The sequence below is a fragment of the Myiozetetes cayanensis genome, unplaced genomic scaffold (assembly GCF_022539395.1).
Source record: "Myiozetetes cayanensis isolate MyiCay16 unplaced genomic scaffold, myiCay2020 scf53, whole genome shotgun sequence".
Lineage (NCBI taxonomy): Eukaryota > Metazoa > Chordata > Aves > Passeriformes > Tyrannidae > Myiozetetes > Myiozetetes cayanensis.
The window spans coordinates 137,823-159,325 of record NW_026087776.1 but is presented as its reverse complement, the minus strand read 5'-3'; the positions used below and the strand labels follow the sequence as shown (position 1 = coordinate 159,325).

General features: G+C 51.2%; 1 protein-coding gene across 2 annotated transcripts in view; it reads left to right on the top strand.

Annotated features, from left to right (window-relative positions):
• Window positions 1-423: 423 nt before the first annotated feature.
• Window positions 424-21,503, top strand: part of GFPT1 (glutamine--fructose-6-phosphate transaminase 1) — a 36,450-nt gene continuing 15,370 nt past the window's right edge. For both annotated transcript variants that reach the window (XM_050334418.1, XM_050334417.1), the window contains exons 1-12: window positions 424-503; window positions 8,766-8,873; window positions 9,275-9,382; window positions 10,764-10,889; window positions 11,584-11,642; window positions 12,674-12,808; window positions 13,719-13,780; window positions 14,446-14,525; window positions 17,966-18,071; window positions 19,245-19,408; window positions 20,103-20,198; window positions 20,455-20,552. In XM_050334418.1, the coding sequence (XP_050190375.1) occupies window positions 497-503; window positions 8,766-8,873; window positions 9,275-9,382; window positions 10,764-10,889; window positions 11,584-11,642; window positions 12,674-12,808; window positions 13,719-13,780; window positions 14,446-14,525; window positions 17,966-18,071; window positions 19,245-19,408; window positions 20,103-20,198; window positions 20,455-20,552 (1,149 nt within the window). In that variant the 5' untranslated portion in view covers window positions 424-496. The remainder of the gene's footprint in view (window positions 504-8,765; window positions 8,874-9,274; window positions 9,383-10,763; window positions 10,890-11,583; window positions 11,643-12,673; window positions 12,809-13,718; window positions 13,781-14,445; window positions 14,526-17,965; window positions 18,072-19,244; window positions 19,409-20,102; window positions 20,199-20,454; window positions 20,553-21,503) is intronic.

Here is a 21,503-nt window from a genome sequence, read left to right as displayed (position 1 = left end):
TCTCTGAGCTGGGAATTACAAGGGAAGGGGCTCCGGGAAGGGGCAGACCCCCCCCAAACTCGTGTCTCAGGGTGGGAATTGCGGGAGGGGGGCTCCAGGAAGGGGCACACACCCCTGTACATCAGGGCTGGGGGGTCTCAGGGAATGGACAAACCCCCAGTCCGTGTCTCAGGGAGGGAATTGCGGGAGGGGGGCTCCAGGAAGGGGCCCACCCTTCCCGTGCCTCAGCACTAAAAGGGTGTGTGTGGGGGGGGTCAGGCTCACCCTCCCCGTGTCGCGGGGAGTGTTCCCGTCCCTCAGGGAGTGGGGGCGGGCGCCGCTTTGTCCCCGCCGGGCCCTGCCGGCGGACGCGGCCCCGGCTGCGGCTGCCACGTCCCGGGGGCCGGGCCGTGCCGGGCGGGGCGAGCGGCGGGGCGGGCCCGGGGCCTGCGCGGTGCCCGCTCCGGGGGGCGCGGCCCCGGCGCCTCAGACAGCGCGGCCGCCGGGCGGGAGCACCATGTGCGGTGAGGACGGGCCGGGCCGGGCCGGGGGCGGCGGGCAGGGCCGGGCAGGGCCGGGTGTGCTCCGGCCGGCCGGGGGAAGGAGGCTCCGGGCGCTGCCGCCACCGCCTCGGGGGTGGCGAGCGGCGCCCCGGCCCCGTTATCCCGGCTGTTATCCCGGCTGTTATCCCGGTGTATCCCGGGTGCCATCCCGGTGCCATCGCCCTGGTGGGGAGGGGAGGGGGCGGCTCGCTCGTGTTAATGCCCTGAAAAGACGAATTGTCCCTCAGCGGTGACAGAACGTGGCCCCGGCGGACAAAAGGCCCCGGCGGCTCGGACGGGGCCGTGCGGGGGTGCCGGGGCCGGGGTGGCTCGGGCAGCCCAGGCGGGGGGCCGGGGCCCCCGGGCTGTGGGGGTCCGGGGACAGCCCCGGGCTGTGGGGACCCGAGCGCCGCTGCTGCCCGCCCGGGGGGCTCAGCCCTGGGGGGGGTTCCTTTGGGGCTTTACAACTTGTGATACGGGGGGTTCACTCGGCTTTGCTCGGAGCAGGCTGGGGCAGACGGGGAGGGGGTCCAGCCGGGGATCAGGAGTGCCCGGGGCTGGGACCAGCTCGGGGCAGAGCGGCGGAGCCTCCCCGAGCTCAGCTCGGGACACACCGGTGGATCCTCCCCGGGTGAGCAGCAGGTCGGGCCAGCGAGGCCGGTCCTCCTCTCGCCGAGGTCCTTTCCACCCCATTTGCTGTATTAGTACAACCACTCCGCCTCTTCTTTTGGACGCAGGAATATCATTGATGCTTTCTCTTTCTCTCCTGTCGTCTTCACGTTTTTTTTTCCATGCATATCTCTGCAACAGTGATCTTTTGGTTCTTCTTGTTGTCACTCAGCATTTACCTTCTCTTTTTTCGGTAGTTTTATGTGCAGAATCAAAGTGATGCTCTAAGCAAGATTATGGGGTTTGTACCTAATGTGCAAGTTGCCATTTCTCTCATTGTTTATTTGGGATTGAACTGGCATCACCTTCAAACTCCTCCATTGCCTGGCCAGCATGTCCAACTTCGTGTCCTCTTTCAGGACCTTCTTTACCAGGGAGCTGGGAATCAGTTCTCTTTGTCAGTCTTCCTTTTGAATAGAACTCATGTTGTATTTCTGTAAATTGTGTTTCTTATTGTACATCTGCCCTTGTCAGAGGAAAGTGAAGGTAAGGCGGGTCAGAAATGCACACCCCAATTTGCAGTCAGGTGGCACCAGCTCTCTCTTCAGCCTACTGAAAATACTAAAGTGTAAAGCCATCGAAGACACAATAGTTTCCACACCAAAACCAAGTAAAAATTCAGTGAAGATTTGAGCTTCCCTTCTTATGGAAGTTGTGGAGCACTGTGAAGAGGCCATAAGGAACTCCAGCTTACATTTAACACTATGTTCATTTGTGTTAGAGGTACAAAGTGGAGCAAAGCTAAGAATAGAAGGGATAATTATTATTATAAATAGCTTGCTGCAGGAATAGAGGGATGGTTTGGGTGCCTCGTGCTTGCCTTATGTGAGGTCCAGCCTTTGAAATGTGCAGTATTAACTTCCTGCTCTTTGTCTTTTTGTGTGTGTGATAAGCCCCAAAAGTGCTGGGGGGAGTTACTTAGTTGTGTTCAGACTTAATGTGTTTCTCCTCTTTATGATATAAACAAAATTCTCCTTGGATATTGAAACATTTTATGAAGACCGTGAGAAAAGCATCAGTGATTGTTGACTCTGTTGCTGAGTCTTGTCCTGGGGGTCAGATCCCGTGGGGGGATCTGAGTTGTCTCTGCTGGCTGAGGCGATGTCTGGGAGCAGAGGGCCCTGATCTCTTGAGCTGTGGGCTCCACAAGGTCTGAGTAGCTGAGTTACACAGTGCAGTGGCAGCTGCACAGGCCTGCAGAATCCTCAGGCAGCATTTCTGGAGTAGAATGGGAAGTTGGGATATACGCTGCTTTGTCTTGCCTGGTGGGTCCCCTGCCTCCTTCAGAGTTTTACCCCATTCATCTCACACGGAAAGGTAGCTATTAAGATGAGGTTTAAAAGAAAAACTCTGACAGTGCTGCTATTGTCTGAATTCTCAGAGAGACTGAAGGGAGAGCTTCAGTTCACTCCATCAACAGCTTCAGCTTCCAGGCTGGAATTGCCAGCAGTGTTTTTTTCCCTGGTGTTCAGGTTTATGTGTGAGCTTACAAAGTCCCATGGTCTGACTACTGGACAGGTGAAGGAAAGGAGCCTCAGAGTTCAGCTCCTTGGTGTCTGACAGCAATACTGCAGGTGTGCTGGGGTTCTGTTTTTAACAGTGTTAGTGAAAAGTGGTGTTTGCTCTTGGTGTGTATTGGAAACTTGCAGTTTGAAGACCTGGCCAGGTGTAAGTTGGGTGTGCTTTGGTCTGAATGCACCAAACCTGTTCAATGGCATCCATGAAACAGTTAAGAAAACAGGTTTTTCAGGGTAGCCAGGCTCGATGGACTGTTCTGTAAATCAGTAAACCTTGTTGTATGCTGTCACTGGTTTTAATGACAAAAGGGATTGTAGAATTTAGGTCTTGTGTTACTAGTGATTACTGAGGATAAAAATGGGCTTAAGAAAGACTTGAATTTCGGGTTTTGGGGTTGCCTGTACAACAGTGGGGGTGTCCCTGGGGTCTGCCCTTCTCTGATCCAGGGAGCAGTGGTTCTTGCCCAGAGTGAACCTCCAGAACTGATGCTCTGGTTGTTTGGTGAGACAGGAAAAACCTTTCCCTTTTTAGCTGGGAGAGAGAGGTGTGTGCGTGGGCAGCCAGAGGAGCGTCCGGTGGGCAAGTGTGGATCTCCACTGAGTGGATGTTTTCCTACTTTGCTTTTTTCTCAGCCTGGAAGTGATGGATTGGGTGTAAACTCTGCCCTGTGCAGCTCTGACATCACAGCGAGGTTGGGTCTGGCCTTGTGCTCCTCACACTGGGCAGAAATAGCCAGGGTTGGGTACACAGGGGTTGGCACTTCCCTGAACTGCAGGTGACAGGAGCCCTGTGGGCTGAGCATCCCTTCTGGGATAAAGGATTCCTTGGAATTGCCAGGGGGATGTCCTGTGGAAGTGGTTTAACAATAAAGGGATTTGTGAGTAAACCCAGCCTGAAGGGCTTCTCTGCTTTTGTAGGAAAAGGGTTAGGAGAAGCTGTTCCTGAGTAACTCCAGGTATTCAAGATCCTGGAGAAGATCATTTATCTGGAAGTAGTGATCCATTTCATTTGCCTGCGAACTCCCCATGAAATAAAGGAATCTGAGCTCCATAAAGGTCATAGGAAAATGAAGTTCTCAGGAAACGTATTGTGATTGTCAGCTATAGAAATCAGGAACATCCATGTGTTAAAAGTTCTATTCTGTTAAAAATACCGTCTGTGTATAGGGAGCTCTTTGTGTGGCTGACAGTAAGAAGGCCCAGGATTTGGGCTTGAATGTTAAAAATCAGCTCTCAGAGAGAGTCGAGTCTCACAAGCTGCCAGATGCCTGTTCTGGTGGTTCCCCAGGTAAGGTTTTTAAGACAAACCTGCAAGAAAGGAAATCTTTTATGTTGCAGAGTGTATTGATCAAGATGTTTCACTTAAGGGAAACACAGGCAGGGCTTCCTACCGTGGATTGCAGTGTGATTCAGGAGCTGTCTGATAAGCTGACATGCTTTGAGCGAGGCTTTTCAGTCCACGTGTGCCAAGCCGTGTGTCGGGTGAGTCGTTCAGATGTGTCATTAAGCTGAAATGCTTTATTATGTTGTGAAGTGTGAGTGCTGTTCTAATTCCCAGGTGTATCAGTGTCAAGTCCTGAGGTTTCAGTGTGTTCCAGCCAGGGCTGTTGTGTTTTCTGAGCCTGTCAGACATTCCTGTAGTGTCTTTGCTGCTGTTTTCTTTCAGCTGGGAATTCCCACTCCAAACAGTGCTGGACGAGAGGGAAGTTCACAGGGCTGGTTTTTTGCTTCCCAGGTCATGTGTTTCAGCTGGAACAGCGCCAGCTCAGGGCTTGTCAAGGTAGAGTGATTAAATGTCATTAAATGTCACATACATCCTGGTTTTCTGGAATACTTCCTCCTGCTGGCCCGCTCCACAGCCCGAGTTCCAGAGGGCAGGTGTGGTGTTGTTACTGAAAAGCCCTTGTGTGGGATGGTGTCTCAAACCAAAACTGCTCTTTTTGGGTGTGCTGGGCCCCTGAAATTCCTGGTTCTGGGAGCGTTCTGCTCGGATTTTAGGTTTGAGCCTTTTCAGCCCCTGACAGCTGGGCTGGCAAGGGGGGATGAGCTGGGGATGCCCCAGGTGGGACCCTTGGATTTACCTGGGAGTTTCATCCAAGCCAGCGTGTTCCCACTGAGTGCTGTGATTTCAAGGAGCTGTCACTCTGACAGAGGGATTGGAGCTTCTGTGAGAGCCCTCACAGCTGGGGGCTCCCCATCCCCTGACAAAGAGCTGCTCATCCCTGCATCGAGTGCACTGCTTTGATGAGCACAGGGAGGGAGAGAACAAACCTTGAGGGGTCGTGCCTCAGATATTCCTGGATAACCCAACAGTTAAGTCAGTGAAAACCCTGGTGTTGAAATGTGCACTCAAACCTTCCCAGCTATGAGGAGTCACCTCGTTACAGGATGTTTGAAAAGGAGAAAACGAAATGCATTTGTAAGTATTTCCAGTAAATGAAACTTATTTACACATAATTCTCTATGATAAGTGCCATAAATGGGTGATAAGCCTTCCAATGCTGGAGTTTAGCTTGCAGATTAGTAAGGAGTGTTTTGGAAGACCTGTGTCCTTTTACAGGAGCCTTATTGTCCCATATTTTACTTTAATTATGTGTCATTTTTACACTTTCTATTTTTATTTCATTTTTTCCTGTTTCCTCTAAGGTGCATTTCAAACCTCCTTGTCTTACTTCCATTTTCATTTGCAAAACCTGCTGCTCACAGGTGAGTTCTTAGAATTTGGTTTTCCCAGGGGCATCTCCATTTATCACTCCAGCTATTTTCCTCTCAGGATCTAAGAGCTGAACTGAGTCAAAATGGAATCTTTCAGTGTTTACAGAGTCTGGTTGTTTGGGTTTTTTTTTGAGGAGTGTCTCTGCATATTTCACATCATTAACAGTGTATTTGCATTTCTTCTGATTTCCTTACTTTTCACAGTCTGTGTTTTCTGATAAGAGGCACTGAACTCCTTGGGTTGGGTTTTTTGGGGGTTCTTTCTGTAGCACTCTTAGTCTTGGGTTCAGATTTTTTTTCACAGGCCTCCTGAATAATCTTAATGTAGTTGTGCTGCAATTAATAGACATTTTCAGTGCCTGAGACAGAGTGCCAAGTTGGCTGCTTTCTGGAGGGATGTTTCGTGTTTGTTTGCAGCACAGGCAGGAATAAACACTCTGGTTTTCCCTCTCCTTCCAGAGGAGCCATCCCTTCCTGAGGGAAGGCCTTTTCAGCCCTGCACTGCCAGCAGTTGTGATCCCTGACAAGGAGTCAAGCTTGGAGCTGTTGGTTGGGTGTTTTTTTGAGTTTAGGTGTGACTGAACTTGCTAAACTGTGCAGAGGAAACGACTTCTCAAGGCACCGTCTGAATTGGGTTCAGATTTACCACAGGTGTCCAGCCCTGCCTGGAGGGAGACAGTTCTGCTTTTAAGCCTTTTTTTTTGTTTTTTTGTTCAGAATAAGTTGCAATCCAAGTGCCAGGAGTGGGATGGAGACTAAAATGTTCATTTAGCATTTAAAAAGAAAATATTTTATGACAGGAAAATGAGTTTCTGCCTAAAAACTGTGCCCATCTGTGGAGTGAGACAGTTTTCAGGAGGATTTGATTTCAGAGGGGCACCAGCCCAAGGTGGGCTGTGCTGTGCTATCTCCCTTCCCTGGTGGCCCCACCCTCCAGCTGTGCCCCTTTTCCCAGTTCCAGATGTGTGGGTGGGTGCTGGGGAGGGGACACACAGGTGAGGTGACACCCTGGGTCCCCCTGTGCTTCATGGAAAACATCCTCATTTAAAATGCGACGTCATGGCCTGGAAAGGAGTTGGGGTTTGTGTGTGGTGGTGACACAGGGGCAGTGCCTGCCATCCCACAGTCCCAGAGCATTCCCTCCCACCCTCATCCCTGCCATCCCCCTGATCCCAGAGCATTCCCTCCCACCCTCATCCCTGCCATCCCACAGTCCCACCCTTGCCCACGCCGCTGTCTGCGAGGCTGGAGACACGGACAGGGAGCCAAGATGGGGTATGAGGTGGCAGAGCAAATCCCTCAGTGACCTTGCTGTTCCACGCTGCTTCCCCTGCAGCTTCCCTGCAGGTTCCTCCTCTCCCTGTGTTTACACATCCTCGTGTTCCATGCCCAGGCTCCCCGAGGCTGTCTGGCCCTTTCCCTGGCAGCCTGTCCCGGTAGGGAAGAAGGGCCTGCTCTGTGCTCCGTCAATGGGCTCTTGTGCCTCTCACCCCGCTGCTGTTCCCCGGGAGGGACGTGCAGGAGCCAGACTGGCCACTGAGACGTGTCCAAACCACCCTCAGGCTCCTCATCCATCCCTGCTCCGGCAGATCCCGCCCGAGCGGCTGGGCTGGTGTGCCCTGGCAGTGGGATAAGTTCCCAGGGAGCTGTACCCGAGTGGCTGTGCCACTCTGAGGTGGCTGAAATGCCACCAAGGGGGTGCAGAGGTTCTTCTGGAGAAGAGTGTGATGGGCCCAGCACCACCCAAACGAGGTGTAAAGCCCCAGGGATTGGCTGGGAACGGGACTCTGAGCTTGGCATCCGGGGTACATGGAACACAGAGGGAGGTTCCAAGTCAAATGATTTAGATGATTTAAAAAAAAAAAGGCAAGCAGTGTTTGGGGTTCTGTAATTACTCGTGGTGGTTTGAATTATTCCTTCTGGAGTGACTGGGCTTTGGATGTCCTGGGAAGTATCAGGGGCTGCTGGAGCCCAGCTCTGGGGTGCCTGTTGTCTCTGCTTTATGGGAACTTGTTTTATGTGGAACTCTCCCGCTGCACTGGGTGTCTGTTCAGAGAGAGGGGCTTTCCCAGCTCCTGCTGTAAGACCTGGAGCCATTCAGAGGATTTGGGGTGTCCAGGATGTAGCTGAAATGTGCTGTCCTTTAGCCTGACAGCTACTCAGAGTCAGCTCACTTTAAACAGGAGGCTGCTGTTTGCCTGAAGAAGGCAATTTTTAGAAGCAGAGTGAACGAAGTATCTCGAATTGGAAAGCTGTTTTTGTGCCCAGGGGTGGGGATGAGGATTTGGAGATGAAGGCATCCTTCCCAGGAGGCGTTTGGTGGTTTGCTGCTCTCGGGGTTTTACCTGCTGAGCTTTAATCTCTGTGTAAAGGTCTGTGCTCTAAAAGCCATGTTGGGAGCACAGTTTCTCCCATGGGTAGAAGTTTGGGAGCTGTATGGCAGCACTGGCAGGAAGGTATCAAAGATGTCTTTAAAAGGTACTTTGGGTTTGTGTGTGTGACTGAACTCCGGTCTCAAGGGGTTTTGATAAAGCCTCTCAAATGGCAAACCTGGAATTCCCAGTCCCTCACACAGATGGGTGTTTGTGTGAATCTGGTCTCACTTTTACCCCACACAGATATTTTCTCCTTGCAGATGTTACAGGGTGAAACTGGAGGTTTCAAGGATGGGTATTTCTGGCACCCAGTAAATGTCTTCTCCTCCTACTGCTTCATGGTGGCTCCAAAGGAAACGGTTCTGAGCTGGAGCCAGGGTTGGCATTAGAGATGGAGGAATTTGTGTGTCCCCATCACTGCTTAAAATAGAAGCAACGATTCATCTTCCTCTGCAACCCCCGGGAAAAGGAGCTCCATTAGTTTGGGGGAGTTCGTTTGCATGAGTGAAATGATGTTTTTCTCAGTGAGTTTGTGGGAGGAACCTGAAGAAAGCCACTGAAGGAGGAATTCTTTAGGAGGATGGCTCTTCAACGTGCAGAGCTCTGTGTTAGTGAACCCTGACTTTTTCACCTGCAGGGAGGAGTTTTCTGTCCCCTGGCAGCTCGTCCTGTTGTGTAGGTCCAGCTCACGGGGAAATTGTTCCTCCCATCACCCCCAGGCTTGTCCTGCTCAGATGCTTTCAGAGTCAGGAGAGGGATGAGGGTGTTTTGTGGGTAGCTGTGGCCTGGTAAATGTTAGTGACATCTCTGTGGGGCTGAAAAAACGTGCTGGTGAAAACTCCCAGCAGAGAGTTCTTGGGACGAAGCCTGTTGGAGTTCTAACTTAGTGCACATGCAAAGGAGCTGGCACATCCAGAGCTTCCTCAGCTGTGGGTTTGTTGTAAGACTGTTCTCTTTTCCCCAAACAGGGATCTTTGCTTACCTGAACTACCATGTGCCCCGGACGAGGAGGGAGATCCTGGAGACCCTCATCAAGGGGCTGCAGCGGCTGGAGTACAGGGGCTATGACTCTGCAGGTACTTCTCTCTTCAACAGCACTGCCTCTTTTTTTGGAATTACGGCTTGTAAATGAAGGGTTTTGTGGTGTAATTGTGAATGGTTTCTGCTGTCTTCTTCTGCTGTTGGAGAAAACTGAAGCATGAAGTGGATGTGCCTGTGAGTGGGTAGTTTAGGTTTGGATTAACTTTCAATATACAGATTTCTATAAACATTCTTGATGTCTTTTTTTTTTCTCCTCAGGCTTTAAAAATACTGACAAGGGTGGTAAAAGGAAAACTTAGTTCTACTCTAAGGGGTTTTCTTGCCTGTATGTGGAGGGAGAAAGGGCACTGAAAAAAGGGCAGTATCTGTTTACTTAAAATACTGCAATAACTTCTGCACTTCACTCTCTTTCTCCGTGTTCCATGGTGGGGCTTAGGTGTGGGACTGGATGGTGGAAACGACAAGGACTGGGAAGCCAATGCCTGCAAAATCCATATTATCAAGCAGAAGGGCAAAGTGAAGGCCCTGGATGAAGAGGTTCACAGTAAGTATCTCCCCTTCCTCCTTTGCCTGCCCTCTTCCCTTGAGCTGCCCTCTCACCTCCTTTGTGTTTTGGATATCACCTGCTTCACCCACAAACACTGTATTTCTGAGTAACCCCTGTGTGTAGAGCCAGGGGTGCAAACACTCACCCTTGGGCTGTGAACACCCACCCAGTGACCCTGTGCATGCTGGGGGGAAAGGTACAGAGAAGCCCTGATTTCTTGAGACAAATCAGTCTCACCCTGTTAAACAGATCTGAAATATGTTTTAAAAAGGACCTAAAATCCTCCAAACAAAACTAGTCCTTAAGATGAGAGATAATTATCAAGACCTAGAGCTTGAGCAGAAAGGAGAAATGCTCAGTAACTCACCAGCTGGATTTTAACTGTTCACATGTAACACTTGTCCCAGCTCAGTCTGTCCATCTGGGGGGTGATGGGCTCTGCAGGTGGCTTTGGGAAAGCACTGGTGTGTGAAACTGTCCCATTGTGAGACCAGGGAGTGAGGGTTCTGCAGCTCTTTCTGCCTCTCTGTGTTCCCTGGATTTAAATGTTGAGGTCATTCAATCTGAGCTCAGTGCAAAGACACACGGAGCTGTTGGGAGTGGGACACGGGTGGGTGTGTGAGGGTGGTGGGGAGGTGCTGTTCAGAGCAGTCAGGATCTCTGCTTCACATCCCAAAGCTGCTGTGTTGATGTCATTCATGTCTCTTTAACCCATTCTTGTGTTAACCTCAGGGGCAGAGTGTGGTGTGTCACAGAGAGAGGGGGGTCAGTGTCCTCTGGGTGTCAACCAGGAGCCAGAAAGGCCAGATGAGGTGGGGTGTGTGGTACAGAAACAGGAGAGAGAGAAAGGATTCCTGAGGAAGAAACCTTTGTCAGCTCAAGAAAAGTTGCAACATAGTTTTAAAGGGGTTGTGGAGACACTTAAGGAACAAAAGGAGTATTTTTTCCCGAAGAAATGTTATTGCTAATGGTACATCTTCTAGAGACAGAGGTTAGGGATGAATCAATAAGTGATGTGTGACCCTGAGGTGGGCTGGCACAGTCACAGGTGACAGGTCACAGGGGCATCCTGAGAGATAACAAGGTTGCATTCTTTCTTAAGGGTTAATTTTGTGTTTTGGCAAGGTGAGGAACGCAGGGTGATTGCTTGTGTCCATTCTGGATCCCTTGAAACACCCTGATGTTTTGGTTGGACTTGATAATCTTAAAGGTCTTTTCCAGCCCCAGCCATCCTGTGATTGAGTCCTGTTGGATTTGCTGGTTCTGTTTCCCCACCAGCATTCCTGTCCTGTGATCCCCGGAGGCCTGGGGAGACTCCCACCTTGCCTTGGGGGTAAGGACAGCCCCTCGGGGCTAAAACCTTCTCCTTCTGCTGCAGAGCAACAGGACATCGACCTGGACATCGAGTTTGATGTGCACCTTGGCATCGCCCACACGCGCTGGGCCACCCACGGCGAGCCCAACCCCATCAACAGCCACCCCCAGCGCTCCGACAAGAACAACGGTCAGTGCCTGGGGGTGCCTCGCTCCAGGGGCTCCTGGAGCCTCTGCAGGAGCTTCCTGCTGCCTCCTGTGCCCAGGAGGGGTGGCTGGACCCCAGCAGGGGGTTCGTTCCGTGGTGCTGAGCCCAGCTGAGGTGAAGCCGCAGGGGTTGGACGGGGTGTTCGGCCACGGGGTGTGTTCCCTGCAGGGCCTGACCCCAGGAAGGGTGGGCACAGAGCAGGGAGGTGAAGACAACAGGAAATTGGGTGGTGAGAACTCTGATGACTGCTCCTTGGAGCGGCATTTTATATGCTTTTTTCCCCCCATTTCTTTCCGTTTTTCCCTAATCCCCGTGGCACAGAAGGGTTGGTGTGTGTGGGGCTGTCACAGCGTGGGCCGTGTTGGGTGTAGCTGCCCCAGGAGCAGCAGGGAGTTTAATTGCTCCCAGCACGATGGAAGGTGCCAAGTGCCTGAGTGACTCCAGAAGCTTTGCAGGATCTTGGGAGCCCTGGTCCCACCCAGGTCACTGTTATCCTGTGCCATTCCCAGCCACGCCAGTGGGGCAGAGCAGAGAATCCCAGCAGGATGTGAATCTGCTTTATTCTGCCAAGTACCTCTCCCACAGTGGAGCTCTGGTGTCAGTTCTATGGCTGTGGGCTCTGCTGCCAGGCTGGGGCTGGTGCTGGGGCTGAGCAGGGCCTTTCCTCTGTCCCCAGAGTTCATTGTCATCCACAACGGCATCATCACCAACTACAACGACCTGCGGAAATTCCTGGTGAGTGAGCCCTGAGTGTGTGTGGGAAACACCCTCCCTGCCTTCCCACTCACCTTTGCTCACACACACTTCCCACTCCCCCACCTGTATCCTCACACTCACTTTCCCACTCGAACTCCCCCACTCAAATTCACACTCCCCACTTGTCCCACTCCCCAGACCTCATTTCCACTCCTGCCACTCCCCCACTCCCGTTCACTCTCCTCCATTCATGTTCCCCCACTTGTATTTGCACTCACCTCCTCCATGGACTCTCACAGTAGCTCTCCTAGTCCTGAGTTAATCCCCTCACTCCCATCCCTCCTCACTCCCCCACTCCCATTCTTACACTCACTCACTACAGTGCTCACCCCCCCAGTTTACACTCCCCCCTTGATCCCTCATACCCCTGCTCCCACTCTCTGTTCACACTCTCTCTCTCATACCCCCTCATTATTCCACTCACTCTTTCCCCCTCCCCACTCACACTCACATCCCCCTCTTCCTCACTCCCCCACTGATGTTCTCACACTCACCCCTTTCCTCTCGCTCTCTTCCACTCTGCCCTCACTCCTGCTCCCTGCCCTGGGCTCCCTTCCTCATATCCTTGCAGTTTGAAAGGCAGGAAAGGAGGGTGAAAGGGAAATGTGAAGTGAGGAGAGAAAGAAGGAAAAAAATGAAAGGCGGAAAAGTAAAAGGAAGAGGAAAAGCAGAGGGAAGAATGCAAAAAAAAAAGATGGGGAAAAGAGGAAGGACAACTGCAGCGTGGAAGGATAAAAAACAAGGAAGAAGGAAAGGCAGGAGAGAAAAAGGGGAGGCAGAAAAGGAAAGAAAGGCAAGAAAAAGGGAAGGAAAAGGAAAGATGGGGAAGGTGGGAGCAAAGAAAAGGAAAGTCATGAGGAAAAGGTTGGAAAGGTCAAAGGGAGGGATAAAAAGAAAAGCAAGAAGAAAAGTTAGGAAAAAGGAAGGAAAAGAAAATGCAGGACCTAAGGGAGGAGGGAAAGGTGGGGGAAGGCAGAGGGCCGGTCACCCAACACGGGCTGTCACTGCAGGAGAGCAAAGGCTACGACTTCGAGTCGGAGACGGACACGGAGAGCATCGCCAAGCTGGTCAAGTACATGTACGACAACCGCGACAGCGACGACATCAGCTTCACCACCCTGGTGGAGAGGGTCATCCAGCAGCTGGTAATGCTGGCAGGGCACAGCACACCCCCCACACAGGCACTGCAGCACAGACACTGTGCCAGGGCAGCCTGGGCGAGGCAGCGCCAGCCCGTGCAGGGATGCTCTGGGGCACTTCTTGCCTCTCCTGCCTCGGGCAGTTCATCCCAGACATCCATTTGGGTTTCTTTACCGTTAGTCAGTGCTCATCTGGGAAATGCCTACACGTTTTGGGGGCACAGCAGCCCTTGGAGGCTGCCAGTCCCTGGTGCGTGGGGGGCTGAGCGTGGGAGGTGGGAGCTGGCCTGGGAGAGATCTTGTCAACGTGAGCCTGTGCTTCCAGTCCTTCCTGAAATCTCGGTCTGGGAGAGCTGCTGACCCCTTGTGGGAGCTCCACCACGGTTCCACGTGTCAGTCCGTGCCCAGTCATGTGCAGGAACAGGATCCACCACATCTGACCTCTCATCCCAGAGCACCTCATTCAGGGGGGTTTTTCAGTGATTTCCCTGCCAGGAGCTCTTGTAGCAACAGGCCAAGAACGTGTGTTTGCTGGCAGGTTTGGCTCACCTGTACATTCTGAGCAAACCCCCCGAAGTTTTGGTGCTTCTCTTGCCTTTGTAGGTCCCCTCCCTGCGCTCTGAGCTGATGCAGGAGCGGGTGGGTGGGTAACCAAGGCTGGCTGACTAGTGGCTCCCTGGGGCACAGAAGGCTCATTCCATGGTTGAGGATGCACTGCCCGGGCTCAGGGGAGGGACATCCTTCCAGGGTGAGGGGGCTGGAGCTACAGGTGGTTCTGGAGACGTCTGTGAAACTGCCTCTTTGGTGTCTCTTCCTTGTCCCCAGAAACATGGGAGCAGCTTCTATCCTGGCAATACTGAAAAGGTGCCCAGGCCTAACGTGGAAGGATAAACCGTTTGTGTTTCTCTTGTTCCAGGAAGGTGCTTTTGCCCTTGTGTTCAAGAGTGTTCATTATCCTGGGCAAGCAGTTGGTACCAGGTAAATGTTGTTGTGGTAGAGGTGGTTTTTATCACACTGTGTGTGCTGGGGTGAGAGTGGCTGTTTTTTTAGTTTCCTTTCTCTTGTTTCCCATCTACCATAACAGAAAATTCCCAGAAATACTGTGAAAATGCCTTGATAACCAAAAGTATCACACCTGCTCTGGTTGTGATAAAAAAAACCCTTTTTTTAATTTTTGTTGTACTCTGGTTGTGATTTGAAAGGAGATGGTTTTGTCTTTTGTTTGGTGCTTGCCATTGTGGCAGCACTTGGATGGCTCCTCCATTTGACCTGGAAGCTGGGCCAGCCCCCTGTTCAGGTTTTCTGCCTGACTTTAACACACCAACATCAGCTGGGCTGGTTTAGCCACGCACGTTCCTACACAGGTGTCGAATTGTGGTGCCTGTTTGTGGGTGTGGGCAGTGAGGAACAGCTCCTGGTTCAGGTGTCTGTGGGGCTGCAGTGACTCTTGCAGAGCTGTCTCCAACCTCCAGACAGATCCTCCCAGCCCTGTGCCGTGTGCGCTCCGAGATCCGTTCGCTCTGCACTCGTGTGTTTGCAGCGTCTGTGGGAGGCTCTGGCACAGCTGAGGGGGCTGGGGGGCAGCAGTGCCGGGGTGGGCTGAGGGTGGGCCGTGTCTGAGGCTGTGCTGCTGTGTCCTGCAGGCGAGGCAGCCCCCTGCTCATCGGCGTGCGCAGCGAGCACAAGCTCTCCACCGACCACATCCCCATCCTGTACCGCACCGGTGAGTGGCACCCTGCCCTGCCCAGCCACACCCAGGGCACAGGCACACATCCCACAGGCACCTGTGTGCCCTGGGATGCAGACTGGACTTTGGAACTTTCATCTGTGAATTGTAAATTAGACCATTGTCAGAGATTTCTTTTAAGTTTTTAGCACGTGCTCTGGCACCGCATCCCTCAGTCTTCCCTTTTATAATCAAGGCTTTAATGCTTGCAAGGAAATACCTCTCAATAGAATAAAGTGGAATCATAGGGTCACAGAATGGTCTGGGTTGGAAGGGACCTTTAAGGCCCGTCTCATTCCACCCCCTGCCATGGGCAGGGACACCTTCCACTAGCCCAGGTTGCTCCAAGCCCCGTCCAGCCTGGCCTTGGGCACTTCCAGGGATGTTAGAATAGTTCAGAGTAGTACAGGTAACTGTATAGTTAAACTTAAATACTCAGGGGTATGTTCTGTGTGTGGCATGTTGGCATTCCTGGACCTGGCTGTTTCCAAGAACAAAAATGACACAGCTTTATAGGCTGGAGGCTTGGCATGATCCCAAACCTTTCCCTCACCCCCCAGCAGCATTTTGAAGCATCAGAATGCTGTCCCCCTTTGTGTGACAGGCTGTATTTAATCTGTATTTATGTCATCTGTCTGCCTTTGTCTCACACAAGGGCTTTGCCACTGCAGACACACAGCTGAACCCTTGCAAGTGAGAAGGGACTGACAATTACCCTGTAATTTGCTGTTGTCAGAAGGGTCTGAACCTGTTCAGTCCCTGGGCCCTGGACTTGTGTTCTGAGCAGTGCAGGGATCCAAAGGAAGTGATCCAGAGGAGTTGTTGTCCTGTGTCTTGCTGCTTCCTAACAGTGTAGCTGCTCCCTTGCTGCCAGAACCAGTGCCAGCAGCTTTGCCTCTAGGTTGTGTTGGATAATTAGCAGTAATCCTTTATGTATGTATGTAACACAGTGTTTATTTACTGATTGTCTGAAGTTTGGTTTGTTTTTGTTTTTGTTTTTGTTTTTTTTTCCCCAATTGCACTGCCAGCTGTACAATCTATGGATCATTCTTTTGATGGAATATCCATAAAAATGGAGGAAGGTGCCTACCAGAAAAAAGCTAATACTGGAAATTTCAGACAAATCCTCCAGTTCCTTAGGAGAGGAATCACAAATGAGACAAAGATGCATTGTCTCTTTAATATGTGGTTATTGCTTTCCATGTAGGGTAGTGAAACAAGTGGGATAACCAGAATTCCTTCTTGATCAGAAACACCACGAGCAACACACAGGGAAATCCACCCACCATCCCATTTCAAATATTGGGACATAATGCTCAGCATATGTGCAAAATTGATGACAGTGCATGTTCCCTGCAGCTCTGACTGCTGGAGGAAACAGTAAATTACCTTAGAAAATAAAGCTAGGAGGCTGCTAATAATCCTAAGGCAGGCATTCTCCAAAATTCCTTCTGGAATTCTGGTTGTCAGAGCTGCATCTTCCCCCCCTGACCGTGGTGTGAGGCTGAACTGCAGCCTCTGGTCGAGGCACTAAAGTTGGCCTTAGGCTGGAACTTCCTTCCCATTTATCAGGGTGAGCCATTTTTAATTCACACAAAGTACTTTTTTGAAAGGCCAGCCCATCATAAGTGAGGTGAGTTCACATCTGAAGCAGGGGAGCCTTTTTCTGTGAGGCTGAAGAACTGACTGCCCTGCCCATTTTTACTGGACCTGTGTTTATTCTCCATGGTGTCTCCACTTTTGATTCAGAAGGGAAAGAGTGAAGGAGTAAAGGATTACCTGTGTGTTGCTTCTCAATTCTGGTAAATGGGGGGTTGGTGCTGGAGAGCAGCAATCCAGATTATCTGTAAATAAATGGACAATCTGTGTACAAATCCATAGATAACATAATAACCACAATTGACTGATAATACTGCAACTTCCCAACCCCTCCTTGGAAATCACACACACAGTGCACGTGTCTGTGCACAGTAAGAACATGTTCCAGTTCCAGCTCAGTGTAGAATCTGGAATACAGGAAAGCAATGCAACATAATAAAGTCAATGCAGGGAAACGTTCTGTTTTGAGAAGCCAAATTTGCATGTTTTGATCAGGTTCTGGGTGCTTCTGTTGGGGAGTGGCCACTAACAAACAGCTCTGCTCTGTCCTGTCTCAACACCAAATCAGCCTGTCCTGTCTCAGCTCAACAACCAAGATGTTGTTCTCCTCATTTCCTGACTTAATAACTCAAGTGGAGGGCTCTAAATCCTTGGCTGATTGGACCTTTCTTCCCGAGTATCAACATGAAAGCAGTACTTTTGGTTTGCATTTTCATTTGCAGAAGTACAAATCCAAACACCACGAGCTACACTGACATCACTGAGTCAGATCAGTGTCCAGCAGGTGAAACAACGTCAGGATTATGGAACAAACACAGGATGGGGTAACTTCAGTGCTGTTGTTCTGCAGCAATAGCCACGTTTGGGTAGATAAGCTGATTAATCCACCCCCACCCTTCCCATGCCCTGCACAATGACTGGCAAACCACTTTGCTGGAGGCCAGTGCTGAGCAGTAGGTGTTGGGTCCTCATCTGCATTCCTGATGAGCTTCACCACTGAGAGGTGTTTTTTGAGGAGGAGGATGAGAGAGTACTGGGAATTGCCAGAGTGTTCCAGAAAGGATCCCTGGTGCATTTCTCCAAGGCTTAGCACAAGTTTTTCCAAAGCTTGACTCTCAGTCCTGTGTCCTCCAGCACACCTGGATCCCTCCTGGCAACAGCACAGGACCCACAGCAGGTCTCATTTTTGGGTAAGAGTGAGGTGGGTGTGTTTGATAGCACAGGAACAGCACTGAGCACTTAATCCTGGATTTCCTGAGCTGTGTCTGACCACATGAGCTCAGACAGACAGAGCTGGGTTTGGGTTACATCTGCCCTGCTCACTGGAGCACTGTGGTTGCACAGGTGGCAGCTCTGAAAGAATTTCCCCAGTGCTGAGAATAACTGACACAAAAAAAAGAGCAATCCTGCTCCATTTCTGAGAGCCTCAGGAGAGTCAGAGGCAGGAGAGGGGAGACACTCAAAATCAGAAGCAGGGCAGTTTGAGTGGGTAAATGGGGCTGCTCACAAAGCAGCTCACACTCTCTGCTGGTGGAGCCACACAGAACTTCCATTTGAGTTTTTGCTTACATTTTCCTCTCCACTTAAAGCCCTGCACTAACACTACACTTGCAGATTTAATTGGAAAGGACAGAAACCCCTTGCAAGCAAACTGAGAACAGGCACAGCACCAGCGAGTGCTGCTGTGCTGCCCTGTCCTCTCACTGCTCCATTCACTGTGACCTCCCAGAGGGATCAAAACAAGTGCTTCATGTTGGTACCGAGCCTTGGGGCCTCTGTGGGTCTGACCTGTGCTCAGTGTGCCAGTGTGGGCAGCTCCTGACCCTCGTGTCTTCCAGGGAAAGACAAGAAGGGAAGTTGCAACCTGTCCCGTGTTGACAGCACCACCTGCCTCTTCCCCGTGGAGGAGAAAGCTGTGGAGTATTACTTTGCTTCTGATGCCAGGTGAGGTTCTTCAGCATCTTTTAGTGTCTGTAAAAATCTGCTGTTTAAAGGTGAGGCCTTGAACAAGAGATGGCGAGGTTGTGGTTTCTCTGTGAATAAAGGAAATGATGTGTCTGTGGCCATTGCTTCACAAATATTAACAGAATCAAGGTTTCTGTTCAAGGAAGGAATGCTCTCCTTGGAGGAGTGGTGTTATCCTTCTTCAGGCACATCTGTTGATAAGATTTCCTAGTGATGGGAAACCTGAGAGAGTACTGACCTAAATTAACAGGACAGATGCTAATTATCAGGAAAATTGTATTGATTCTCTACACACATACAATTCCTTCATCATCAAAGGTGTCTTACTGTAATCCCAGAGGGAGGAGAGATTAACTTGGCTGCAGCCTTAGCAGAGCTTTTGGGATTCTCTGTATTAGGGAAATGAATGCTTGCTCCAGGAATGTAAAAATCCTGCAGTGGTTGACTTCTGCAGCTCTTTTCATCAGGGAATTTTGGAGAGTCTTAGGACACCCTGATGTGTCCTGGTTTTAAAGCTTTTCAGTGACTTGCTCAAGGTCAGGACAAAAGCTATTAAAATAGGGAGCTCAGCTGAGAGAGAGCACAGACTAAAACCTGGCCACAGGTGTCAAAGCCCACTGGTAATGCCAGTACTGACCCTCCCCAAGTAAACTGCAGGCAGGGGAGGCTTTTGAGAGTATCTAATTCTTGGGGTGCTTCTGAGCAGCTCTCAGTGGGCTGTAACAGTGGGGCCAAGCTGTCCCCAGTCCTACAGATGGGGAAATGGAGCCACAGTGGATTATCACTGGAAAAAACTGAGGGAGGACCCTGCTCCTCTGGTTGAGCAGCCTGTGTGCCAAGGCAGAGAGCTGTCCTGGCTCCACTGCCCAGCTCCTGATGGCCACATCCCATCGCTGCACACGCTGCTGTGCCTGAGGAATGCAGAGCTGCTCCTTAAAGCAGGCACTGAAATTAATAACGAGCTGGGTGGAAAAACTCCAGTTACACCGGCAGGGTGGGAATGCACTTTACAGGACTCGTCTGATTTTCAAGAGAAATTCCTTTGAAATGAGCGACTTTTCTGGAGTCAGAAGCCGTGTGTTGGGCTGGGAAAGGGCTGCAGCTCTGCTGTGGCTGTGGGAGTCTCATGGTGTGTGCTGTGTGCCCCCCCAGTGCCGTCATCGAGCACACCAACAGGGTGATCTTCCTGGAGGACGACGACGTGGCGGCCGTGGTGGACGGGCGTCTGTCCATCCACCGCATCAAGCGCACGGCCGGCGACCACCCGGGACGGGCCATCCAGACCCTGCAGATGGAGCTGCAGCAGATCATGAAGGGTGAGAGCTCCTGGGTGTCCCCTGTGCAGGTGCACAGACCCTCCCTGAAAACACGGATCCCTGAGGCAGGACCGAGTAGACCGGAGTGTTCAGGCAGAGCAGAGTGCTCAGTCAGGTTGCAGCATCTCCAAGGACAGAAGCGTTTGGACAATGCTCTCAGGCACACGGTGTGGCTCCTGGGGAGGGTTCTGCACAGGGCCAGGAGTTGGACTCGGTCATTCTTGTGGGTCCCTTCCAACTCTGCATATTCTGTGATGTCCCACAGCCTATCTGAGCACTTGGTCCTGTGCTTTATGTACCCTCATGGTGAAAAAAGTCCTTACATCTGCTGGGACTTTCCACTCTTGCTGTTAACACAATAATGAGGACAGTTGTGAGGCTGAGAATTTTATCTCCTGCTTGGAGCTATCCATTTTTTCCAAGATTGATCTCTAGCAGACTTGCCATTCCAGATCTGCCCCTTCACTGACACCTTCTAGGAACTGGAATCAAGCTCTCATGATGAGCTGATGCTTTGGCAGAAAAAGAAGTATCAGTTTAATAATCTCTGGCTGGTAACTGGCCTGTTAGTGACTCTGCTCCAGGCTTTTCCCTATAAAACACAGGAGAAATTTCAATTACCAGGAGGTAATTTAAAATTGAAGTTACCAGGAGGTAAAGTGTTCTGATTTGTTTCCTTTCTTGTTCTTCATAGGCAACTTCAGCTCGTTTATGCAGAAGGAAATATTTGAACAGCCAGAATCCGTCGTTAATACGATGAGAGGAAGGGTCAACTTTGACGACTACACTGGTAATTGAGATTGAGCCTCCCTCCTTTCTGACAGCTCAGTATGCAGCAGTTCCTCACAGTAGTTACAGTGGAGGGAGTAGGTGATGACGTGGGAGATGAAAACCTGGCTGGTGTAAGATGGTGTGTGTGTCACAGGGGGCCTCCGGAATTCCACGTGCTGGTTGGCAAGATCTTTTTGTGGCGGTTGCTTTGCTGAGTGGTTTGATGGAAGAGGTGACCTGGCCCCCCTAATTTTCCTCTTTGCATCTTCTTGCAGTAAACCTGGGTGGGCTGAAGGATCACATCAAGGAGATTCAGAGGTGTCGACGTCTGATCCTCATCGCGTGTGGCACCAGTTACCACGCGGGCGTGGCGGTGAGCGAGGGCTGGGCTGGGAGGGAGCGCAGCTGGGCTTCAGCAGCAGCCACAGAGTCACAGAACCACGGAGGGGCTTGGGCTGGGAGGGGCCTTAAAACCCATCCAAGTCCCAGGGACACCTTCCACCAGCCCAGGTTGCTCCAAGCCCCGTCCAACCTGGCCTTGGACACTTGCAGGGATGGGGCAGCCACAGCTTCTCTGGGCAACCTGTGCCAGGGCCTGCCCACCCTCACAGGGAAGAATTCCTTTCTGATATCTAATCTCAGTCTACCCTCTTTCAGTTTGAAGCCACTGCCCCTTGTCCTGTCACCAGGCACTGGTCCCAAGTCCCTCTCCAGCTCTCCTGGAGCCTCTCCAGGCCCTGGAAGGGGCTCTCAGGTCTCCCTGGAGAGTGCATGGTGTGTACCAGGCAGGTTAAGGATTGATTTCAGGTTAAGATGGAGCAAGTCAGGTAAATAAAGACGCTTGTGAAACCTACAAACACCAGACTTTCAGTTCACAGCAGCAGCAGTAGGAAAAAAAAGTTGAAGAACTTGAACTCCTACAGAAATGTTGCCTGTGGCTTTCGTGACTATGAAGGGCTTTAAAAACCAAAACCTGCTCACATCTTCCCAGAGGAATCCTGTTCTCCTCTCAGCAGTGCTGCAGAGCACAGCGATGGGAACTGACTGACAAGGGCCAGAAGAGAAAATGTTTGTCCCTCCTGATGAGCCCTGTAAGAGAATTCAGACATGGGCCAGCAGCAGCCTCTGGCTCGGCCTGGATATGGGTGCTGGTTTCTGAGTGTGAGTTGCAGCCTGACAGAAGGGCACCCTGTATTATATAATACATCCTGAGCATTATATAATGACTGAGACTGACTTGAGAACAGTCTCCCTGTGAGGGAGGAGTTGGTGCTGCCAAGGCAAGGCCACCTCACCAGGGGCAAGCTGGTGACTTGAGCGTGGG